Source organism: Melospiza melodia, chromosome 1 (genome assembly GCF_035770615.1).
Source record: "Melospiza melodia melodia isolate bMelMel2 chromosome 1, bMelMel2.pri, whole genome shotgun sequence".
Classification (NCBI taxonomy): domain Eukaryota; kingdom Metazoa; phylum Chordata; class Aves; order Passeriformes; family Passerellidae; genus Melospiza; species Melospiza melodia.
Genome location: NC_086194.1, coordinates 114,080,616 through 114,100,635, shown reverse-complemented (window position 1 = coordinate 114,100,635; position 20,020 = coordinate 114,080,616). Strand labels below are relative to the sequence as shown.

Sequence of the window (20,020 nt, the reverse complement as noted above, 5' to 3'; positions counted from 1 at the left end):
GGGAGAGGCGCCGCCCGCCGGGGTTGCCGTTCCGGGGCGCGGACGGGCGGGCGGAGGTCGGCGGAGCGGCAGCATGGGGCTCACGATGGAGAGCCTGAAGGAGGCTATGAAGTACATGGTGGAGTCGAAGGGCTTCGACCGGGTGCTCGGCAAGGTACGGGCACTTGGAGGGCAGGGCTCCGGGAGCGCGGCACCGGCGGGACAGCTTGTCTGTACGGCCTTTGTCCCGTCCCGGAATAACCAGCTGGACCAGGATCAGCCCGCGGGGGCTGCGCGGGGCCGAGCCTGGCGGGGCTGCGGGCACGCAGGAGCCCCCCGGTGCAGGCTCGACGGTGTTTCCCCGCATTCCAGGCCTCGCACCCTGGCGTGTGGCCGTGCTGCTAACACGGGGTAGAAAACACAGTTGTTATAATAAGAATAATTACTCAGTTGTTATTCAGTAACTCTCGTTGAACGCTCCCGCTGCCTCCCAGCAGCTCTCTGAAGGTGACTGTACTGAATAACCTTCAGGAGTCATTCAGCAGGTGCCATGCTTTCCTTCGCAGTACGTGCGAAGCCACTAACTTCAGACACCGTGAAATTGTAAAATAAACTCTTCCCTGTTTTAAATTAGAAAACTGTCTCGTTATGACATCTCCTGAGCCTGAAGTCAGGCTGAAAGGACAACACTCACCGCTGTGCTCTCTGAATTTCTACATAAGGCCTTACCCTATACCTTCACTGAGCATTCTGGTGCAAGGAAATGTAATTGACTGGTACTGCTGCAGGGTCATGCTACATTATGCTCAAAAAAAAGTTGAAGTTACTGTTGATTTACACTGCAACTTGTGTAGCGTGCAGTAGCATCGCTGCTGTGTAGGAAAGTTCTTGTTCTAGAAGCAGTTTCAGTGTTCTCATTAAATTTTCACTTTAATTTTTATTTGGTTGTGTAACTGTGACATGGAGTGATGGAGTAAATATAGCTAAGAAAATCAGCCATGCAAAAATGGCTTTGCATTATAGAGGAGCAAATGTTATAATGGAAGCACTGCTTTTGTTGACAGTACCATGATCTGATACACTTAATAGAAACCAACTGTTCACAAGTAATTCTTACAGCCGTGTTTTTCCAAGACATGTTGGTGAGTATAAAGATTTTAAAAAATGTATAAAGCTTTAAGAAGATAGTTTATATATTTATAGTCCATTTAGTTCTTAGTCACCACTTCACTGTGATAACTTTACGCTCCTTTTAAATACTGATAAGTGGTGAACAAATATTAGCATTTCAGCTTGTAAAGGTAAGTGCCTGGAAGTGAGCCTTGGGAGGCAGGTTTCCAGTCTTCCTGTGGAATTCTTTCAGATTTTTCCTGCAACCTTCTAGAATTAGGATGCTAGGAATCTGATGATAATACCAATAAAAGTACAATCCGAATTAAAAGTAATGGCTGCTTTTCTGAGAGATACCTGAAATCTCTCTTGCCATAAGTAATGACTCAAGGTTTCTCTTACTCCAGGGAAGTCACATTTAGTCTGAAACCTTTCACCTCAAGCCTCAGACCTAGTTTCTGGTGTAAGTCCGATGTGGTATCTAGCCAGGCTCTAATGGCTGTGTGTTTAAAGCCTGGAAGCTGCAGCAGTGTGCTGTGTCCCAGGCAGACGCGTGGGAGGACAAGCACAGCAGGGCTGGGAGAAGCACACACCAGCAGCTCTAGCTGAGTAGGTCCTGGAAGCGCTCAAGTACTGAGCTATTTTTGTCAAGGAGAGCAGGCATGTCATGCCAGATCAGAGCCATGACAAATGGGACCAGATGCTTTCCTCACCTCGCTGGTGGGGTGGAGCACCAGTCCCTGATGGGAGCGGAAGCAATCTGCTCCCAGTGTTGAGCATCAGTAAAGTCCTCCTTAGAAATTCTGTCAGAAGCTCAGGCCTCCAGTGCAGTGCAGCATGCCTGATTTAGGACTTGGGGTTTTCATTGACACCGGTGCTATTTCTGTATTAGGATATTGCCTCAGTAATTTCCTCTCTGTTTAATACCAGTTTTTTCCATTAGAAGACTGTACTACATCATCACGGATCTTATTATCATTTGTCTGCAAAATTTAGATAGATTTTGGTTTATCAGAAAGGCTGAAACTCAGCTCTTACAATGCATTATAAATAAAGAACAATGAAACTGGAAACATTTCAACCTTAATACCTTTTAAAATAAAAAAATATTTAAACTCAGCTGGTAACAGAATGGAAACATTCAAGTTTAAAAAAGCCCTTGTAAAAAAACCTGAAAATTAGTAAGAAGAAATATAAGAAATCTGTCCACGTTTCACTTTTAATAGTCTATAGGCACTTCAAAGTCTTAGTTATACATGTAAATATATGTGGAACTTACCCCAGTTTTGCATCTGCTTTCAAATTTTGAATATAGTGCTACTGACTGAAGAAAATTAAATAGAGATTTTCAAATACTGAGTTGCAGTAGCTTCTTGGTGTCAAAATTCCAGCTTCTTTTGTTAGTTATAGGGGGAAGAATGGTACTATAATTCTGGATTTACTACCTGTGGTCTGGAATAAAACTGTATATACAAATGATGATGCTGTAACATTGTGATACAGTCTTGGATACTTCTACTCATGAATATGAATTTCCAGTCAGAGAGGCAATCTGATTAGTATTTCCAATGCTTATTTCAAAATACTGATTTGTATTGAGGTTGCTCTTATGTAATGATTCATTAATTACTGGCGGTCTCATTACCATATTGTGAGCTAACAAATGCCTTCACAACTATGGTACGCACAGATACTTAGAGCAGTTGTGTGTTCCCTCTAATCTGGTCTTTCACTCATGGCTTAAAGCAAAAGGAAAACTGAAGACAGTTTCCTCTTAAGGAATTCATGACAGCGTAACACCTATTGAAGTTCTGTTAAGCTGTCAGCTTAAATATTTGTCTGCATTAGAAGTACAGATTTTTCTAAGGCAACAGTCTTCTGCTCAAAATCTATGGGAATATCTAATGGGACAGTTGAATTACTCTATTTTCCATCTTTTAATTTGTCTCATGGGTCCAGAGTCAGAAAAAATGTACTTTCAATTTGATTGAGGGCAATATTAGGTGTTGGTACTACTGTCACTAAGCTTTTTGTTCCTTTTTTATGTTATACAGATGAAACTTCACTCTGCAACTCCTGGAAAAGTTGTTTGTGAAATGAAGGTAGAGGAGGAGCATACCAACAGAGGGGGCACATTACACGGAGGTTTGACAGCCACCCTTGTGGATGTGGTGTCGACAGCAGCATTGCTGTACACAGAGAGAGCAGCGCCTGGGGTCAGTGTGGACATGAACATCACGTAGGTATTGTCCACTGTGCTACCAAAACGTACTTTTCTTCCCCTATGGACTCCATTGTACATCTTTGCTGTGGCACTCACTAAAAATGGGTGCTTTCTTTGGTTTCAGAAGTCCTGTTTTGATAAATTAAAGAAGTTGCATGTGTGTTTTTGGAGACTGCCATTCAGTTTCAAATGTTGAGCTGGACCTTCTTAAGCTTTTATTTGTTACATGTGTTTATGAGACAGTGCCCATTCCTTCATAGAATGTAAAGGGCTGCTGCTATGTCAACAATTTTACTCCTAAGAAATTGGTTTGGTTTCAGTTTTTACTTGTGCAGGTATGTTAATGTCTCCTCAAAACCCAAGCTCTAGGGTAAGCAGCTTTCTGTAAACTCTTTTTTAATATTACTCCATAAACCAGAGAAGAAGCAGAGTTTACCTCTGTTGTGTATAGAGGGTGAATTACAGATTAAATCAGAATTTCTCGGTGGAAGAAAAATCCTTTGCTTTAGGTTATTTTAAGGTAGTTTTATACTGAGAATAGTTCTTCCTGTAATGAAAATTCAAAGCACGGTGTCTTAAAAAAACAATTGTTCTGAAACTTTCTTTGATCATGCTATTGTAGCTTGTCAGCTTTGCTTCATTACTTTTAATGAAGACTTTATGACAAATTGGAACTAAAGTAATCCTACTTAGAATAACTAACACAGAGCATTAAAAATCTTAGAAAAGTAACCCCTCATCAAAACTGCCTTAAAAAAAAAAAAGCTTTAAAAGTGCGTGGAGAGTGATCTGTATCTTTATCAGGTTCCCTCCTTTCTCTCCCAGCACCTTCTGATTTTTCCACTAGGCAGATGGGGGATTAAGCATCTGTTTAAGCTTCGTGCTACCACTGTGATGACTAGGATCTCACTGGAAATTAAAACCTAAAATTCTCCTATCGTTATGGGTTTTTTCCTGCAGTAGTATAATAAGAGGCCAACATCTGAATTATTGACAGTATCAGTTATGTTCACCCAATTACATAAGGGCTGAAATCTGAAGAAAGTGCTATCTCTGGAGGTGATCCAAAATTACCTTTAGGCAATGGTACATGAAGCAATATTAATATCTTTTTTTAACTTGGACTACTGCATTCATTGAACAAGTGAGATTGGATATCAAATATTGTTACAAGAACTTTTTTCCTTTTTGGGAAGGAGCTTTTTAAAAAGTTGTCATGAGGAAGCTATTTCAGTAATGGAAAGAACAGAGAGAAACAGAGAAATTTTTTTTGGTAACCACAAGAGGATCAGCAGTAGCTTCTGGAAATGAGACAGGGCTGAAATGCTGCCCTTGTCAAGCAGTGGAGCTGGTGCTACGTCAGCGCTAGGCGTGGCTGGCATTCTTGTGACATGGCGTCGTGTATAAAAATGGACTCGTTGATGAAATTTATATCAACAAGATTAACATCCAGCAATTCTTCAATTTCCTCTGCAGCTCTAACATTTGAACATTGTTCCCTTACCTCAGATCATGGCTGGATCACATTCCTCCTAATTTGTTCCAGGGGAATTCTTTGTGCAGAAATTTCTTCCTATTCACTGAAGAGTGTGTTTTAAAAGCACACCCTCCTGCTCATGTAAATAAAACAAAGAGTTTTTAATGAATGGAAACAACATTTGAGGGTGCCCAGATTTCCATGACTTTCTTCTAACCAGGGTATGGGAACAGTTAACCTATGCTTACAGTTCCATACAGAAATGACCTTCTGGAGCCTTTGTGACATTGACATTTTGCAGCTGAAGCAGCCAAACTAGTTTAGAAAGGCTGTAGGAAGCCAGCAGTGGTTGGAACAGGACTTGGATCTGAACTTTTAACTTAAGTCTTGGATACCTCATTGTTTCTGTTCCAAAACAGACTTTTCCTCAGAACCAAGCCAATGGGTTTCTTTCTAGCCTCCATTTTCTCAGAGAACTCTTACACTTACTTACAACTGCCAGTAGTTAGAGGAGCTCAAATCCATTAAGTTGGGATTTGCAAGTAGACAGGCAGACAGAGATGTTGCTTTATTACCTGCTTCTACTAATTCCTTCATGATAATATAAAATGCAGGAATATTCTTGGATTTATCCTCTGTACAATTGCTTACCTGTTCCTTTTTTTCTTCCTTGAAGATACACTTCTGCTGCTAAGATTGGAGAAGACATACTGATTACAGCTCAGATTTTGAAGCAAGGAAAAACTCTTGCATTTGCCACTGTGGATTTAACAAATAAGGCTACAGGAAAGTTAATTGCACAAGGTAGACATACAAAGTTCTTGGGAAATTAATATAAGTATTTTAAATAAGAATGTTGGACTCCAGAATCCCATTTAGAATTATTTTCTCACGTACGCAATATCATCTGAACAAAGTTGTGATAGTCTCTATCAAGTGAATTTGTCTCACTTCTATAATAAGCAAACAGATTTCTTAATTACCACCAGTATTGCTACAAGCCTGGGTTTGGGATGAACAACAGAGTGTGACAGCACAGGGAGGCACCTGGCTTTTTTTGGTCAAGATAGCAGAAGGGAAGAGCCTTTGGGCCAGCCATATGGTTAACCAGCATGACAGCATTTTAGGAGATCTGCTTTCTCTACATGTGGCCAAAGCAACCCTGTCTTCAGGTCTGTCACTGTCACCCTCAAACACTAGAAATGCTTCCCAACTGTACTTGTTCCCTGAGGTGGTAGTACAGAGTTCCTGTAACACTGTCCAGAACTGGTTTGAAAGTATGCAAAATGTAATGCAAAATGTAATTTACTGATACTGTAATAAATTAAGAAGTATTCAATAAAGCTTTCTGAAACTACCTTTTTAAAGATTGTTTCATAGTTTTGTAGCCTCTTTGCACTAAGTAAAAGCTTGTCAGCATGGAGTAGTTGAGAGAGGGTTTGGTGGAACCCTTGTACATAAATTCTACCAACATGCCATCGTCTCCCTCTGATCCTGGAACGTGAAAATAGTTGTATCATGTAGGCTTTTCAGCTCTCCCTAGCTGAGGCTGTGGTTATATTTGTGTAAAATCCATCAGCTGCATGTTACTGATGTAAAAAACTAATTTTGGTGAGCTCTCATTCAGGCTAAGGCTGTAGATTATCTGACCTGGCTTAAATGTGGTAGAGTTAAGCTGCTGTTCATCAGCTGAAGCCTGGTCTCCTCTTGCAGTGTTGTGGACAGGCTTAACTGCTTTCTTCAAACTGTTGACAAATGATCCATGGTGAGATTATCAAGCTATAATAAGAACAGCAATGCCACATATACAGTTCATGTTTGTCTCCTCTAGCAAAAAGCTGATCTACGCTAGTAAAGGGCACGTGTAAGTCCTGTTCGTTGTGGAAGTTGAGTCATTGTCTTCAGTCATTTGACTTTTGTGATGAGCAGTTAGGGTTTTCTTCTGTGCATTCCTAAACCTAAAGCAGTGATTTTCAATGAGTTAGCTGACCTGTTCATGCAGACTGAATTTCAATACAAACTTGTACAAGTTTACTAAAGTGTCATTAATCTTTCCAAAAGACTTTTAAACAACTAATATGAGCGGATAACTAACCTTTCAGTGGAAGTTCTCTAAAAAAATATCTACAGTGGGCTCAAGCTACCAGCATGTATTTTTGCTGCAATTTAGAACACTTTTTCATGGTATATACATTGTCAGAAAAGCTTTTTCTCTGAGGCTGCCTCAGAAGCATACAGGGCTTACATGCCTGTGGCAGTAGAACTTTTAATAATAGCATCCTCTCTGTAGCAGTACATTCATGATTGATTTTCCCACAGGACTTGCACTCACTCATACTCAGAATTCATCCCTGAATCTCATTTAAAGGAACACAATGCTTTGCTGAAACAGTTCTGCAAAGGTGATTACTACAGCAGGAACTTTTTTTGGTTTAAATCTTTGCTCATCAGAGCTAGATGCTGCACTGTACTGAAATTCTCACATCATAGCTCCCTCAGCCTGGAGCACTGTTAGGAGTCTTAAGCATCTCCAGTTCCTCTGCAGTTATTCAAATGAGCAGAGAGGATCCATCAAATCAACTGGATGCACTTCCTGATTTTTGTGATTGCTGCTCTAGTTTCTTCCTATTAACATGTTCTGGCATCTCCAGTTATTTTTTTTCTCATTCTTAAGTTTACCAGTTTTCTTACGTGGATTACTCATGTAAGTAGAATTCAAGAAGATAGTTAAAACCACTCCCCTCCAATTGCTATAAACCCATTCCCCTCACTGGAACACAAGAGTGATTTTGACTGAAATAAAAGGCAGAGGGTGAGAATGAAGGAGGTGCCAAATTCAATATGTGACAAAATACTGAGAACACTCTCAGCTGCATGTTCTGGGGCCACTCTGTCCTTGTTTAACTGTCCCACTGCAACTTAACACGACTTCCTCAATCAGCACTGGCTGCCTCAGGAACCTATCAGAGTTAAGTGGTCCCATTCTATCACTTAGCATTCATCATATCTCCATAATTACAGCTGAAAAGCGTCCAGGCCAATTGAGAGTGGCAAACCTCAACACGGAAACAGCAGTATCCTCCTGTTCCCATTCAAGCCTGGCAAGGACTGTTTCAGCCTGAGAGGGAAACAGAAATAAACCTTCCTGAAATAACAAGTGAATTCTCTTCTCCCTTACAATAGACTATTCAGCACAGTATTTTAGAACTGCCTAATTAATGAGAGGGACATCATTAACATGCAGGCCAGTTATTTCAGAAGCAGTTAATTAAATGGATTATTTTAAGACAACCTTGTCTGTTATCCTTCACCAGCAGCAGTATGTTGACCTCATAATTTATTTCAAAACTGAACTCAGGTGCAGAGATGATCTTAGAAGGAATTGACACCATTGAGCTTGCCTAGCTTTGAGAGTAAACTGTCAAGCATCAGACTTAATACTTGGAAGTGTTCTTTACTGATTTCACTCTAACCTACATGTGGAAAACTCTGTATCTTACCTTAGCTGAATCTCAAAGTAATGGAAACAAATTACTGTAATAAGGACAAGTGGTAAATGGCTCCACCTGGCATTAGAACAAACAGACCTCCTGTGGAGCTGACCTGGTTCCATCACTGCAGATTTAGGCATAATTCCCTTACAAGCAAGCAAATAATGATTTCATGAGCTCATCACGTGAGTCTTAGTAGTATACCAGATTACATATCCAGTAACTGACAGACAACTACAAGTTCCTTCTTAACAGCTAAAAATGAGACCAGCCGTCCCATATTGCAGTTTGTTGGATTTTGGGGTTTTTCTTTTAAATATACCAAACACTAATTATTCTTATGTCTAGATGTCTGTTCTTACACAGGCCACATAAGTGGCCATTTCATGCCACATTTCAGTGGTATGAAATGTTGAGGAACAGTTGTCTCTCTCAGGAAAGTAAATTCAGCTTCCCACTTCATGCAGTACCCTGTCCAGCCAAGTGTTTCATGCTGGTTTCACACCCCAGCTATTGCACAAACGTTTTCAGACTGACACCCACGGGCTTGCACCATGTACAGCTGTGCTTTACAGATGCCTTGAGAAAATAAGGGATCAGAACAAACTTGTTCCCACTGGCATTTGAAACCAGATGCTGATGGGGGTCCAGATGCTGATCAGGGCAGATACAGATCACAGATGAAGATGCAGTGATAAGGGGGTTAGTCATTAAGGATTCCAGCTCTTGAGAAGATGTCAGTGATAAACTAGGGAGAAGATAAGGAAGGGTGTCACTGCTGAAACAAATGTTGAACTATCAGAATTCCTTTTAAGTCTTTTAGGTCAAGCCACCCATCACAGGATTCTCACGTTGAGCTGCTGGTTTACAATTCTCAAATTCACAAACCACCACCTAATAGGGATGGGGCAGGGAGGGCAGGGATGTCAGGTGAATTAGGCTGTTAAGTAACTGTTCTGAACAGCAGTTCAAATCTTTTCAGCTTCATTGACTGGCTCTGAGCCACTGCCAGGGCATATGGAACAATTTCCCACTGCATTATATCATTCACAATTTTAGAATTTCCATCTCCAAAAAAAAAAAATTTTAGGCAGAACTCCCCAAACCTCTTCTTACCTCATTGCCACCAGGAATAAAAAAACACCCACTTACATGCCTATTTTGCTACTTGAGTTCAGGGCCAACATGATGAGAGTTATCACCTTCATGATTCTGCAATGCATTCACTGAACCACTGCTACCACCAGACCAGGATCCCAAGCTGCCATGGCTGTGGGACACAGCAGCACATACAGTTATACAGTTCTCGCTTTAAAGAGAATAAATTACCTGCCACCTTTCATCAAGCAAGACACATTTGCTATCCTTCAGGAAAAACACCAAAAATAAATGAACTAAACAAAAAAATACACCTATTTTTGTTTACTAAGACAGTACCTGGGGCTTGTAACTCTAGTGAAATTCTGGATCTTCGATTTCTTTTGCTTAAAAGCAGTAGTTGCTTGAATGGATTTCCAGAGTCCAGAACAGCAGTTTTTTCAGTAGGTGCTCTAGCATACAGTAATTGTGCTTAAATTAAGGGACCTTTCCATATGTAAATCCTTTCCAAGCAGAAGTAGGCCACAGATATCTTCAGCCCTAAAAAGCATTTCAGTCACCCAAGCAGAAGAGAAATTACACTTAGCTTCAGTTAACCTGTAGAGCTGACACTTAGCTTCAGTTAACCTGTAGAGCTGACACAGCCCTTCCTCTGCAGCATCTGCACTGCCCAGTGAGCCTGGTGAGCTCCCTCCCAGCTGCACGCACAAAGCAGAAAGCAGCACCTACTGCTGCAGACCTGAAGGGTTTAATAATGTTTTGTCTCATTGTTTCACTCCAGAAAGCTGTTCCAGAGTCTGCAGGCTTACACAGCTTGTGAATTTACTGCTGCAATAAATGCAAAATGAAAAATCTGAGATGATTTTCCAGGCTAATAAAAGTAAGTAACAATTAGGTAAACTCACATGGCATGCCTGTCTGCTTAGTGAATGTAAATGCACTCTACCCATTCTTGACTTCAGCTATCATGCTCAATGGCAGTAACGTTAATGCAATATTAAATGAAGCCTCCAACAGTCCATTAGACTAATCTCACTATTAAGAGGCAAGAAACCCTTCAGCGACTCTTCTCACTGTTCAACCCCCCAGATCCTGATTCAACATAAGCTGGTGTTCAGTAACTGCACGTAACCTAAATGACTCAGCACACAAGTGCAAGAAAAAGCAGAGTTCTCCTGGCAGCAGAACAGGGTGGGAAGGGAAGGAAGCCTGCAGAGCTCACAGGCTGCAAGTATGTGCAATGACCAAGCGTTGATAGCATTTGTGTGATGCTTTAAAGTAATTTCAAAACTAATCCATTGCACCTTATGTGTCAAGGGAAAGATGTGGTCATTCCCAAGGATCACAGCCACTTACTGTAGTGCAGGCTGATCCTCAGGTTTGTATTTTCAAAGTACAATTAAACAGGTCTTTCAGAAATGTCAGTTTTTTTAAAGTCTAGGTCATTTTACAAGTTCCAATTTTCATCTTTCCGCCTGCTGTTCTTCTAACAGACTTAACATTTTGCAATGAAAAAAATGAAATTGCAATGAGAGATCAGTACCTTTCATCTAAAACTTTCAATGCTCAGAGATTAGTAACCAATTTTTTCCTTTTTTTAAGAGAAGCGCTGACTAACCCCAGTGTTTCTACTACCTGATATTAACACTTAACATAAACTTTCATGTTTATAAAATAACACTAAAGCTATAATATAGCTTTTGAGAGGGAATTTGAACTTTGAGACACACATGACAAAGGGCATCAACTGCCAGCTAACTACAAGCCTGTTGCATTTTGGCAGTACTTGCACAGCAGTTCTGTACGAGTTCTCCATCTTACCTTATTTTGCTAACTCTTGCACAGCTGAAGCTTGACAAGTGATGAGAAGCTTCATAGTCATGTACAGACTGTAACATTTAAGAAGCTTCTCATCACCCAGGAAGCACCTGACACAAGCTTCCCTTCACCAGACAATTCACTGAGATGCATTTAATATTTAATGGTCTTCTGTTTACTTATTTTATCCCTGCCCCCCTGGCACTTACCAAGGTCTCATGACAAATTCTTAAGCAACAGCCCAGCTGAACTCCAATACTCAGGTGCAATATTGAGTGTATTTCAATTCTTGGTATTAGTATGACCAAGGGAGCCACACAAGCAGTTGACAATAGGCAGTAACTAAAATTCTTGTTAGAGAGCCTTTCTGTATTTACAAACAGCTCCAAAACTGAGGTGCACACCATCACAAACCGTGATATCTAAGACCTACATTTTGAAAAAAGGCTAACAAAAAAAAAGCCATTAAGGTTATATAAAGAGGGCCTGAAACCAAAAGCTCGATGTTATGAACTACTTCCATTCACTTCTGAAGGCCATTTTGCTATAGTAACTTAATGGAAGAATATTTTGAGATTGAACTGCAAGTTCCATTGACAAAGAGTGGAACAAGAATTTAAACTCTTCCTTCAAAAGCTGTCCTGTTTAAGGGGAGAGAAACTCTTCAAAGATGCCAAATGATACAAGAACAAACTCACATATACCCCCACATTCTCAGCTCTGAAACCTGTTGATCCCTTATCTTTTTTCCCCACTACTTAGACAATGCAGATGTACAGCAAAAGAATAAGGTTTGCTAGCTGGGTAGTATAGACCACATTTAACAAAATTAGTTTTCCAATTTTTTGCTTCCTCTAATCCTGTGCTCTCCCAAGGAAGCACAGTATGGTTTGTCATGAGGAACAAATGAGCAGCCTGTCTTACAGACCCTGTACAGAACTAAAAAAGGAATGAAACAGAACCAGTTGTTTCCTGTAATACAGAGAATAAAGTTAAAATCTGTACGATTGCTGACACTTGGAAAGCAGTGTACACAGCCACTCAAACCAACATCTTGAGGCTTTTTCTAAGAGAGACCAGACTGAAGAAAACCCAAATACCTAATGCAAGAACTGTCATTTGTTTGCTAACCAAGGTAACTACGACCCTACTCTCACTGTGGTGAGATGATGTCCAAAATGACAAATTAAGAACAAAGGATGGCACTTACTAAACAAATTCTAAAATTCAGAAACTTAAATGTTCCTATGAAACTTAGCTCAAACTTCATGTGGACATTTTGATTTTGCACTATGTCTAACAGATCATTCAAAGAAGAGCCAGTTAAAGCTGAGAAATTTTCAGTACTATTAGCAGGTATGGTGGTTACTAAGTATTTTAGAAAGTCTTAGCATTATTTCTTTGTAACTTAAGACAACTATGAAAGTGAAGTTGGAACTTTCAGGTGGCGTTTTTGTAGGGCGTTTCATAGTAATCTGTAGGAACTTAAACCTTAGAAGTAAAAATACTTATGTACCAATACAGTAAGATACTAGTAATGCCATTATTTCTGACCAGTACTTTTCAAAGCATATGGCCCACATTTGCAAGAACACCTCTGCCACTGATCTTTGCTAATCTTAGCATTTTACAGTCTGTACATTTTCAGTGTTTGTAGTGGGTGACACTCTTAAGATGCAAGATGCAACTAAGATTCAATTAATAGGATTTCCATAAATAAAACCAGCCATCTTTTACCTAATTTATTTAATTTTCAGTTTTTTCCAATTCCAAACAAAAGCTAAATACAAGTTTTAAACAGGTAAGCACTAGTTTTATCCAAAGGGAGTAGGCTTATGACGTTTTACTCCAGTAAAGTACTCAACCCTTAAGCAGAGCCTTCTTTGTCATCAAAACTATACAGTAGTCTTCCTTTTATCATTGCACAATCTTAAAATGTTCTGTCAGAACCAACTTTTGACACTCCAAACACTATTTTACATTGGTTTATAATGTCTATTCCAAAAGAAAGAAAAAAAACAACCTCAATGGGTTTTCTGTAAGAAATGTTTTAGAAACCAGTATTTCCTGCACAGTTCACCTGCAAGTTTACAAGTCTCAACTCTCAAGAAAAAATAATCCTCTACCAACATTGTTTCTGCAGCTATTATTTTACCTTTTTTGAGCTGCTTTAGCAACTTCAGACTCCAGGTCTGCCTCATCTGTATAAATGCATCCAACTCAAAAGAATACCTTCATACAGTTATACAGCAACTTGGGGAAAGAGATCCAAAACAAAAGTGCCAGTAAACTTAAGACATGGCCCAGCAAAATAAAAGAGGCAAAAAATGCCTATACATTAAATGAGATGCCTTTTTTTTTAGGAAGATTTCTTTCCCACACTTACTTGCTATTGTAATAGCCACTTCTTCGTTCATTAGAATGAATGATAGTGCTCGTCTATACAATCATGAACAGCAAAGCTATAAGGCTTTTATACCCGTTACATTCACTTCTCACCCTCAAATACTGATGGTTAACATTAGAGATGTTAGGGGGCATGACCAGCACAAATGGGAACACCACCACAAATGATCACCTTGTGCTTTCGGATACATTTGTTTCAATGTACAGTCCCTTCATTTCACATATCAGTAAGATGCTGATGCAGTGCAGAAGTGTGCAGAGCATCCTCTCTTTCACAAGGTCCATGCAGAAAACATCTAAAAAAAAATTGCAAAGTTCTGAGATACAAATGATTAAAAAAATCCAGGATGATCAAGTTTCACAATGTATAGTGTTCTGAACATGAGTCCATTTTCTTCTAAATTCTGAAAGAATGAAGTGGTGAGGAAAGTGAAAATCCACTGCTGCATTCTGTGATCTTCCCCATTTTGCTGGCCAGTACCTTACTCTGGCATGTAGGGACAGAGGTGATCCTCTATGGTACCAACCGTCCAGTGAGTGAGCTGCTCCTGTGGCAGGTACAGGCAGATGCTGCATAACTTGAAGATTGTAGCTTTGTTTTTTGGAGTCTAGAGGCAAAGAAAACACAAAGAAAAGGTATTAAGCCTATAAGTTAACTCAGGACTAGTAGGCAGATCCCCAAAGACATTTAAAATTCACTACTTCATACACATAAACAGAGCTTAAAATTAGTCTGCAAATTCTAACGCATAAGATGTTTTCACTATTTTTCACTTGAATTATTTCCATATTGTCACCCAAACCAATGCTTTAATTTTTCTTAAACACAGGTCTATTTCAGAACCTCTTAGATTTTTAATACAAGAACATTATGTGTTCTTGTTCTATGTGAACACATGTGTCCCATAGTTAGTTTTTGCACGTGTGAGTCCTATTTATAGTGGAAGTTTCCCCTGAAACTGCCAAAATGCAATCATGAACGCATGATCAGTTTTTCTACTTGAGTACCTTGCAGCAAAATCACTGATGTTCCCAAGAAGAAAAAGCTTTTTGTGATTAAAATACACCTGTTAAAACAAGGACAAAAGAAGCTCACCTGCAAGTGCTGTCTGTCAATGAAGAGAAACACTGACTGGTTAGGGTTGTTGACAACAATTCCAGTCTTGTCCTTTCGGCTCAGAACGTGCAGAAACTGTTTTTCATAGTCACCATGATGAAATTCAAACTTGGCCTACATGGTGTGAGGGAGGGAAATAAAATATTTTTCAAGACAAAGCTCACATGTAACCCATTAATCTTCTTCAGTCTGGGGCTTTACAACCACTTTTTGTTCTTTCCTTTTCTGACCTATTCTGAAAAGAAGAAACTGAGGACCATGGCAGTGTCTTGACACAATTTAAAGAATCCCCAAATTTCATTCTGTCAACAATGGCATCAGCCATTACAATGACACATTAACAACTCAAAGGTACAACTTTACCTGCAGCATATATAAAACCCAATTTACCTTCCTATGGCAGAAGGTCCCTGTGCAACAATTTATAATGCGAAGGTTCCATCCATCTCACTCTTCCATCTAATCAAATACAGCAACTTGGAATACTGACAAAACCTTAACAACACTATCACATTTAGACAAAGATTGGATGGTACTAAGAGGCACATCTAATCCACTTCTACAAACACAAACACACTGAATGCATTTATACATACGTGTCATTTGCAAAGGCCCTTTGGAAACTTACATTTTGGAAGGGCTAATATGACAGTGCATAAAGATAGGAGTCAGAATTTGGCATTCAGAACACTGAATGCTTTATAAAGAAAAGCAGACAGCATATTTTTCTAACATCCACAGAACTTGCATACCTTATCAACTTAGTGGTTAAAGAGAACACTCCCTCCAGGAACAAGTTAGTTACTGAAGTCAAAACCCAAAACCAAATACCTGAACAGGCCTAAAGGGTTCATCAGACCCCTTCCACCGGGAGAACAGGAGACAGACTATCTTCTCAATATCATTACGAGGCCATAGAATGAAGTCCATCTCCTGGGTACAGCCGATCACATCCTGTGAGCAATAAAGTTCTTTAGTTACATTCCCTCCAACTGTCAAAGATACAGATAAGCAACTTATCTATACAGGCACATACTTGAGAGGTGATACTTGTACAACATTTGTTTGATTTTCCCTTTGCATTACTCATACCACAGCTGAAGTCTTTCTTGCATGCCACTGAATTTAGTATCATTACCCACTTAATATAAACTACACCTGTAAGAAAGCATTAGCAAAGACTGTCTGTCTTCCAACATTCATAAACCAACATCCCTTAGATACACAGCAGGAGCTGTTGCAAGAATTATTAACACATGCCTTCTAAAGGACAAAGACGGCGGGATGATACAATTCCCATGGCACATTTCTGAATGAAACAAATGAAAGGTAAAACTTAAGAACTACATATTTAAACAGTTTCAGAACTGTTATTACCCTACTGCTACTCTTCAAACCAGACCACATAAACACAGGCCCACAGAGCCCTCATGCAGCAAATGAGAAAACAAAAAGGCAGGATTAGCCTTAGGATTCCCAAGGAAAAGCACAACTCAGCAAGGATAAAAAGGAGCCTTACCCTGCGCATGGACTGGTAGCGGGGTGCATGGAGCTGTACTACATCCTTCTGCAGTAGCTCTAAGGAACTTTCCAAAGAATAGCTGGAATCCCGCACACCTTTCAGGATATTTTCTTCATAGTTATTGGTCATGACTGGTATCACTTCAGACACTTCAAAAAGCGCTGACTTCTTCTTCTAAAAAAAGCACAGATTACATTAAGATTACAATCCTTTTTAGGAAACCACAGGTAACAGTCTATTTCAGGATTTGTGATTTTCTGTATAATGTATAAAATACACATCACACAGACTAGGACTTTGACACAAATCACTCTAAAATTCACATGCAAAAAAGTTCATAAATTAAACAGAATCAGACTGACAACTTCTATAAAAGCTGAACAGATTTTTGTAGTCTCCAAAAATGCAGATTTAAGTAGAATATACAACTCTGAGATGACCAAGAACTTCTGCAAGCTTCTCTCTGAAAATCAGGTAACACCTTTTTTCTCCTTTTCAATTTTTGACAGTTTGCCTTTTATGAAAAGTGAAATCTTTCAATGCCACATTTGGTGACAGCAGGTGACTGAGATCCCATCTGAAGTTAGCTACAATCTTCTCAAAGGAGAACTATTTTCATTTGCTATGTAACTTTTATACTCACTACAAATATTTCAGCATCTCTCAAGCAAGGCCAAAACATTATGAGAATGTAAAATCTCTAAAGTTTATGTCTGTTTCTAACAGCTTTCTTACAGTGCACTGGAAGTCCTGACCTACTTGAGAGACAAAGTGCAGCTCACCAAATAATGCTCCCCTTCCCTTCCCCCCTATCAGAACACAGGTAACTATTTGCTGACCATGCTGACTTGAGCAATTCTCCTACTTTAAGCAAAATGGTATGGGATGGACATCTTCAGTTCACTGAGATGTAAGCAAATATAACAGGATTTAAAACAGGCATTTGCCATGAATTTTCTACCAAAAAGTAGTATCAATGTCCAACTAAAAGAGTTACAGCTGTGTCATCTAAGAAAATCTAATTGTTGCCACTGTTTAAACATTCATTTTTGTTACTATTACACAGCACCCAGAAATTATACCCCAATAAAAACAATCTCTGCTTGCACTAGAACTAACAAGAGCAAACTGAATTCAGAAATTTTAAAGAAGCTTTTCAAGGAAAAGCAAAATCTATACATATGAAGAGATTAAACAATTTCAGAGCTCATCTACATGCATTGTGTACTCTGTTGCCATTTGCTTCTACCTTAACTTCCTCATCATGTGTTCAGCATATTCAATTCCTCCCTCTAAGTACCCACTTCCCTTGACGTTCTGTGGATAAAAACTCTCCCACAACTGCGGGTCTATAGCTGGCTTTAGAAAGACGCAGCTCCCCACCCAGATGTGCGGAACTCAGCAGCAGAGGCGGCAGCCAAGCAAATGAAGATTTTCTCTCTGCCCTCCCCACTCCCTTTCAAGATGACAGCAGCAGTTCCTGCGCTCATGTGCCTGCGCACTTGGGCCATTTCCACATCCCATCCTGCGACTCCTCCCTTCAGCTTTCACCAGATAAACACACTCGGCCATGGCCCCAGCCAGACTGCCTGCACAGCCCAACTGCTCAGAGCCAGCAATGGGGCAGGACAGACCCCAATTAGGCTCAACGATTCACAGTGTTAACTTTGAAAAACATCTACCCAATACAGGAGTTACTAAGTAACCATTTAGAGAGGCACTGGAACCCTCCTTCTGCCTTACAAAACACCAAGAGCCAAAATGACAAATATGAACTGAGTATGACAGCAATTAAAAAAAAAAAATCAATGGACTCTGTTAAGGATAAAACATTTGATGCAATCAGGCAGTAAGACTTTGCACAGAACACTTAAAACGCAACAAACACACAGACACACTTTAAAACCAAGTTACCTTGTCTTTGAACACAAAGGCAATGTACATCTTGAAGTCAAACTGGTCAGCTAAAGATTCTTTTTTCTTTCTAAGCTGAGCACGAAGTCTGTTCAGAGCTTGTTTCTTCCGGGAGTTTGGGTCCCCCATTTTGTAATATAGGTGGTACTAAAGCCTTTGGAAATTGTCGCTAAACTATGGGCACCTTTTCGTAAGACTTAAGTACAACAGAAACAAGTCGTTTGATTCCTGCTAATACAACTGAATAGATCAAACACTAATGTAACCCAGAACCGCACCTCAGGCAATATTTTACGAGAATGTCATATTGGAGGGGTCAAGAAACAAAGAAAGTAGTTGTCCAGCCATGGCTGGACAAGAGGTTTTACAATGAATCAAGAAAAAAACCCCAAAGAATTTCGAAGAGAAAATTTTGAACAGTTTAGCTGCAGGAATAAGTAGGAAAGAATGAAGGAGAAAAAAAAGAAAACAAACCCCAAACAAATCTTATCACAATTTATGTGTACAATAAAAAGCACTGGCACAAGCCCAATCCATGGGGGGGTACTTTTGCTCTGCTTACAAAAAAAAAAACCCGAAGCTGAAATTACAAACTGCGTTCTACCCCAGCCAGATTCATGACTCTACTGATTATTATTCTCAGCCTTCCACTATTGCTATGTTGCCTGTCTTTTTCTTTAGAATTATTACACTTGGTGGAGAACAGAGAAAAGGGTGCAAAGGAGGAGTGCACAACCCGGGAAGTATGACATTTCTCTGCCGCCAACAACAACAAAATCAACTACAGACAACACAGCGCTGGTTTGCAGGGGAGCAAAGAGAAAAGACAGCGGAGTCATTTCTAACTTCATCCTGCTCATCACTACCCTGAGGCTACTGCTGCCCAAGAGGAGAGGGATCATGATGGCCATTGACAAGGGGCGGGCAGGGATTCTGAAGGACAGTATTATCTCACCGAGAGACTTAAACCTGAATCAGTGCCCCAAGCCCGGGCTTGCTCCCCAGCAGTGGGAGCGCCCTACATCCCCCGACGCCTCATACGCTCCGTGGGCTGCTGATCCCCCGGGGATCCTTCCCTCTCTCTCTCTGCTGCGAGCACGGTCAGCCGAGGCCGTGCATGGCCGGCGCTCTTGGATTCCCTTCGGCTTCTCAGTGCGCGCAGGGCGGCCGCGCCCGGGGCAGCGGGACACCCACAGCAGCACCGCCTCTCTCCCCTCTCACTTCATGGCCACGACTCGGAAAACATGGAGTGCGTTCCGCTCCTGCTTTTCGGTGACTGATTTTTTTGCGAGGTTTTTGTTTGCCTTTTTTTTTTTCTAATTGCAACCTAGGTTGCAATTATAAACCTCTAAATCACCCTCCCCCGAAAAAAAAAGCAAATCCCCAATTATCAGGTTATTTTCTTCCTCTCTCCAGGCATTTTTCCCCTTCGCCAGGTGTTTGATTAGTCGGGGTTAAAAAGTTTTTAAAAAGTTAAAAATTCGTCGGACCGGGTTAAGAAGAGGAGAGGGGGAAAAAGTATTTCTCCTCTTCTCTCCCTGGAGAGAAAGGAATAAAAAACCAAAGGAAAACAAAAACAAACAAAAAAAGGAATCCCTCCCAAAGCTTCCCCCCGAGTTAAGCAAGAGACTGAGAGGCTCCGACGAGAGCCCGGGACCGTGGCCCGCTCGCTACCCGCAGCCGGCGGGCGCAGGAGCAGCAGTGGCGGAGGAGGTGGCGGCGGTGCTGGCAGCACGGAGAGGAGCCATGTCAAGATAAAGCCACGAAGCCGCGGAGCCCCCCCATCCCTGCCGCAGGGGACACGGTGACCGGGCCGCCCGCTCTGCCGCTGCTCGGCCCCGACCTGGTCCCCATAGTCTAGCTC

At 40.6% G+C, this 20,020-nt stretch overlaps 2 protein-coding genes across 2 annotated transcripts; one reads left to right on the top strand and one right to left on the bottom strand.

Moving 5' to 3' along the window:
* Window positions 1-7: 7 nt before the first annotated feature.
* On the top strand, window positions 8-6,147 carry ACOT13 (acyl-CoA thioesterase 13). Its single transcript, XM_063164996.1, has 3 exons — window positions 8-154; window positions 3,144-3,328; window positions 5,467-6,147. The coding sequence occupies exons 1-3, from the start codon at window positions 74-76 to the stop codon at window positions 5,621-5,623; spliced, it is 423 nt and encodes a 140-aa protein (XP_063021066.1). The 5' UTR covers window positions 8-73; the 3' UTR covers window positions 5,624-6,147.
* Window positions 6,148-12,924: 6,777 nt separating this feature from the next.
* On the bottom strand, window positions 12,925-19,868 carry C1H6orf62 (chromosome 1 C6orf62 homolog). Its single transcript, XM_063164956.1, has 5 exons — window positions 18,157-19,868; window positions 16,240-16,416; window positions 15,552-15,674; window positions 14,700-14,834; window positions 12,925-14,211 (listed from the first exon to the last, which is right to left on the bottom strand). The coding sequence occupies exons 1-5, from the start codon at window positions 18,283-18,285 to the stop codon at window positions 14,086-14,088; spliced, it is 690 nt and encodes a 229-aa protein (XP_063021026.1). The 5' UTR covers window positions 18,286-19,868; the 3' UTR covers window positions 12,925-14,085.
* Window positions 19,869-20,020: the final 152 nt, after the last annotated feature.

Coding starts and splice junctions, on each gene's coding strand:
- ACOT13 (XM_063164996.1), top strand. CDS start 74: ATGGGGCTCACGATGGAGAGCCTGAAGGAGGCTATGAAGTACATGGTG. Junction 155..3,143: donor TCGACCGGGTGCTCGGCAAG/GTACGGGCACTT, acceptor TATGTTATACAG/ATGAAACTTCACTCTGCAAC. Junction 3,329..5,466: donor AGTGTGGACATGAACATCAC/GTAGGTATTGTC, acceptor TCTTCCTTGAAG/ATACACTTCTGCTGCTAAGA.
- C1H6orf62 (XM_063164956.1), bottom strand. CDS start 18,285: ATGGGGGACCCAAACTCCCGGAAGAAACAAGCTCTGAACAGACTTCGT. Junction 16,417..18,156: donor CCTTTGTGTTCAAAGACAAG/GTAACTTGGTTT, acceptor TGCTTTTTTTAG/AAGAAGAAGTCAGCGCTTTT. Junction 15,675..16,239: donor GCTACCAGTCCATGCGCAGG/GTAAGGCTCCTT, acceptor TATTGCTCACAG/GATGTGATCGGCTGTACCCA.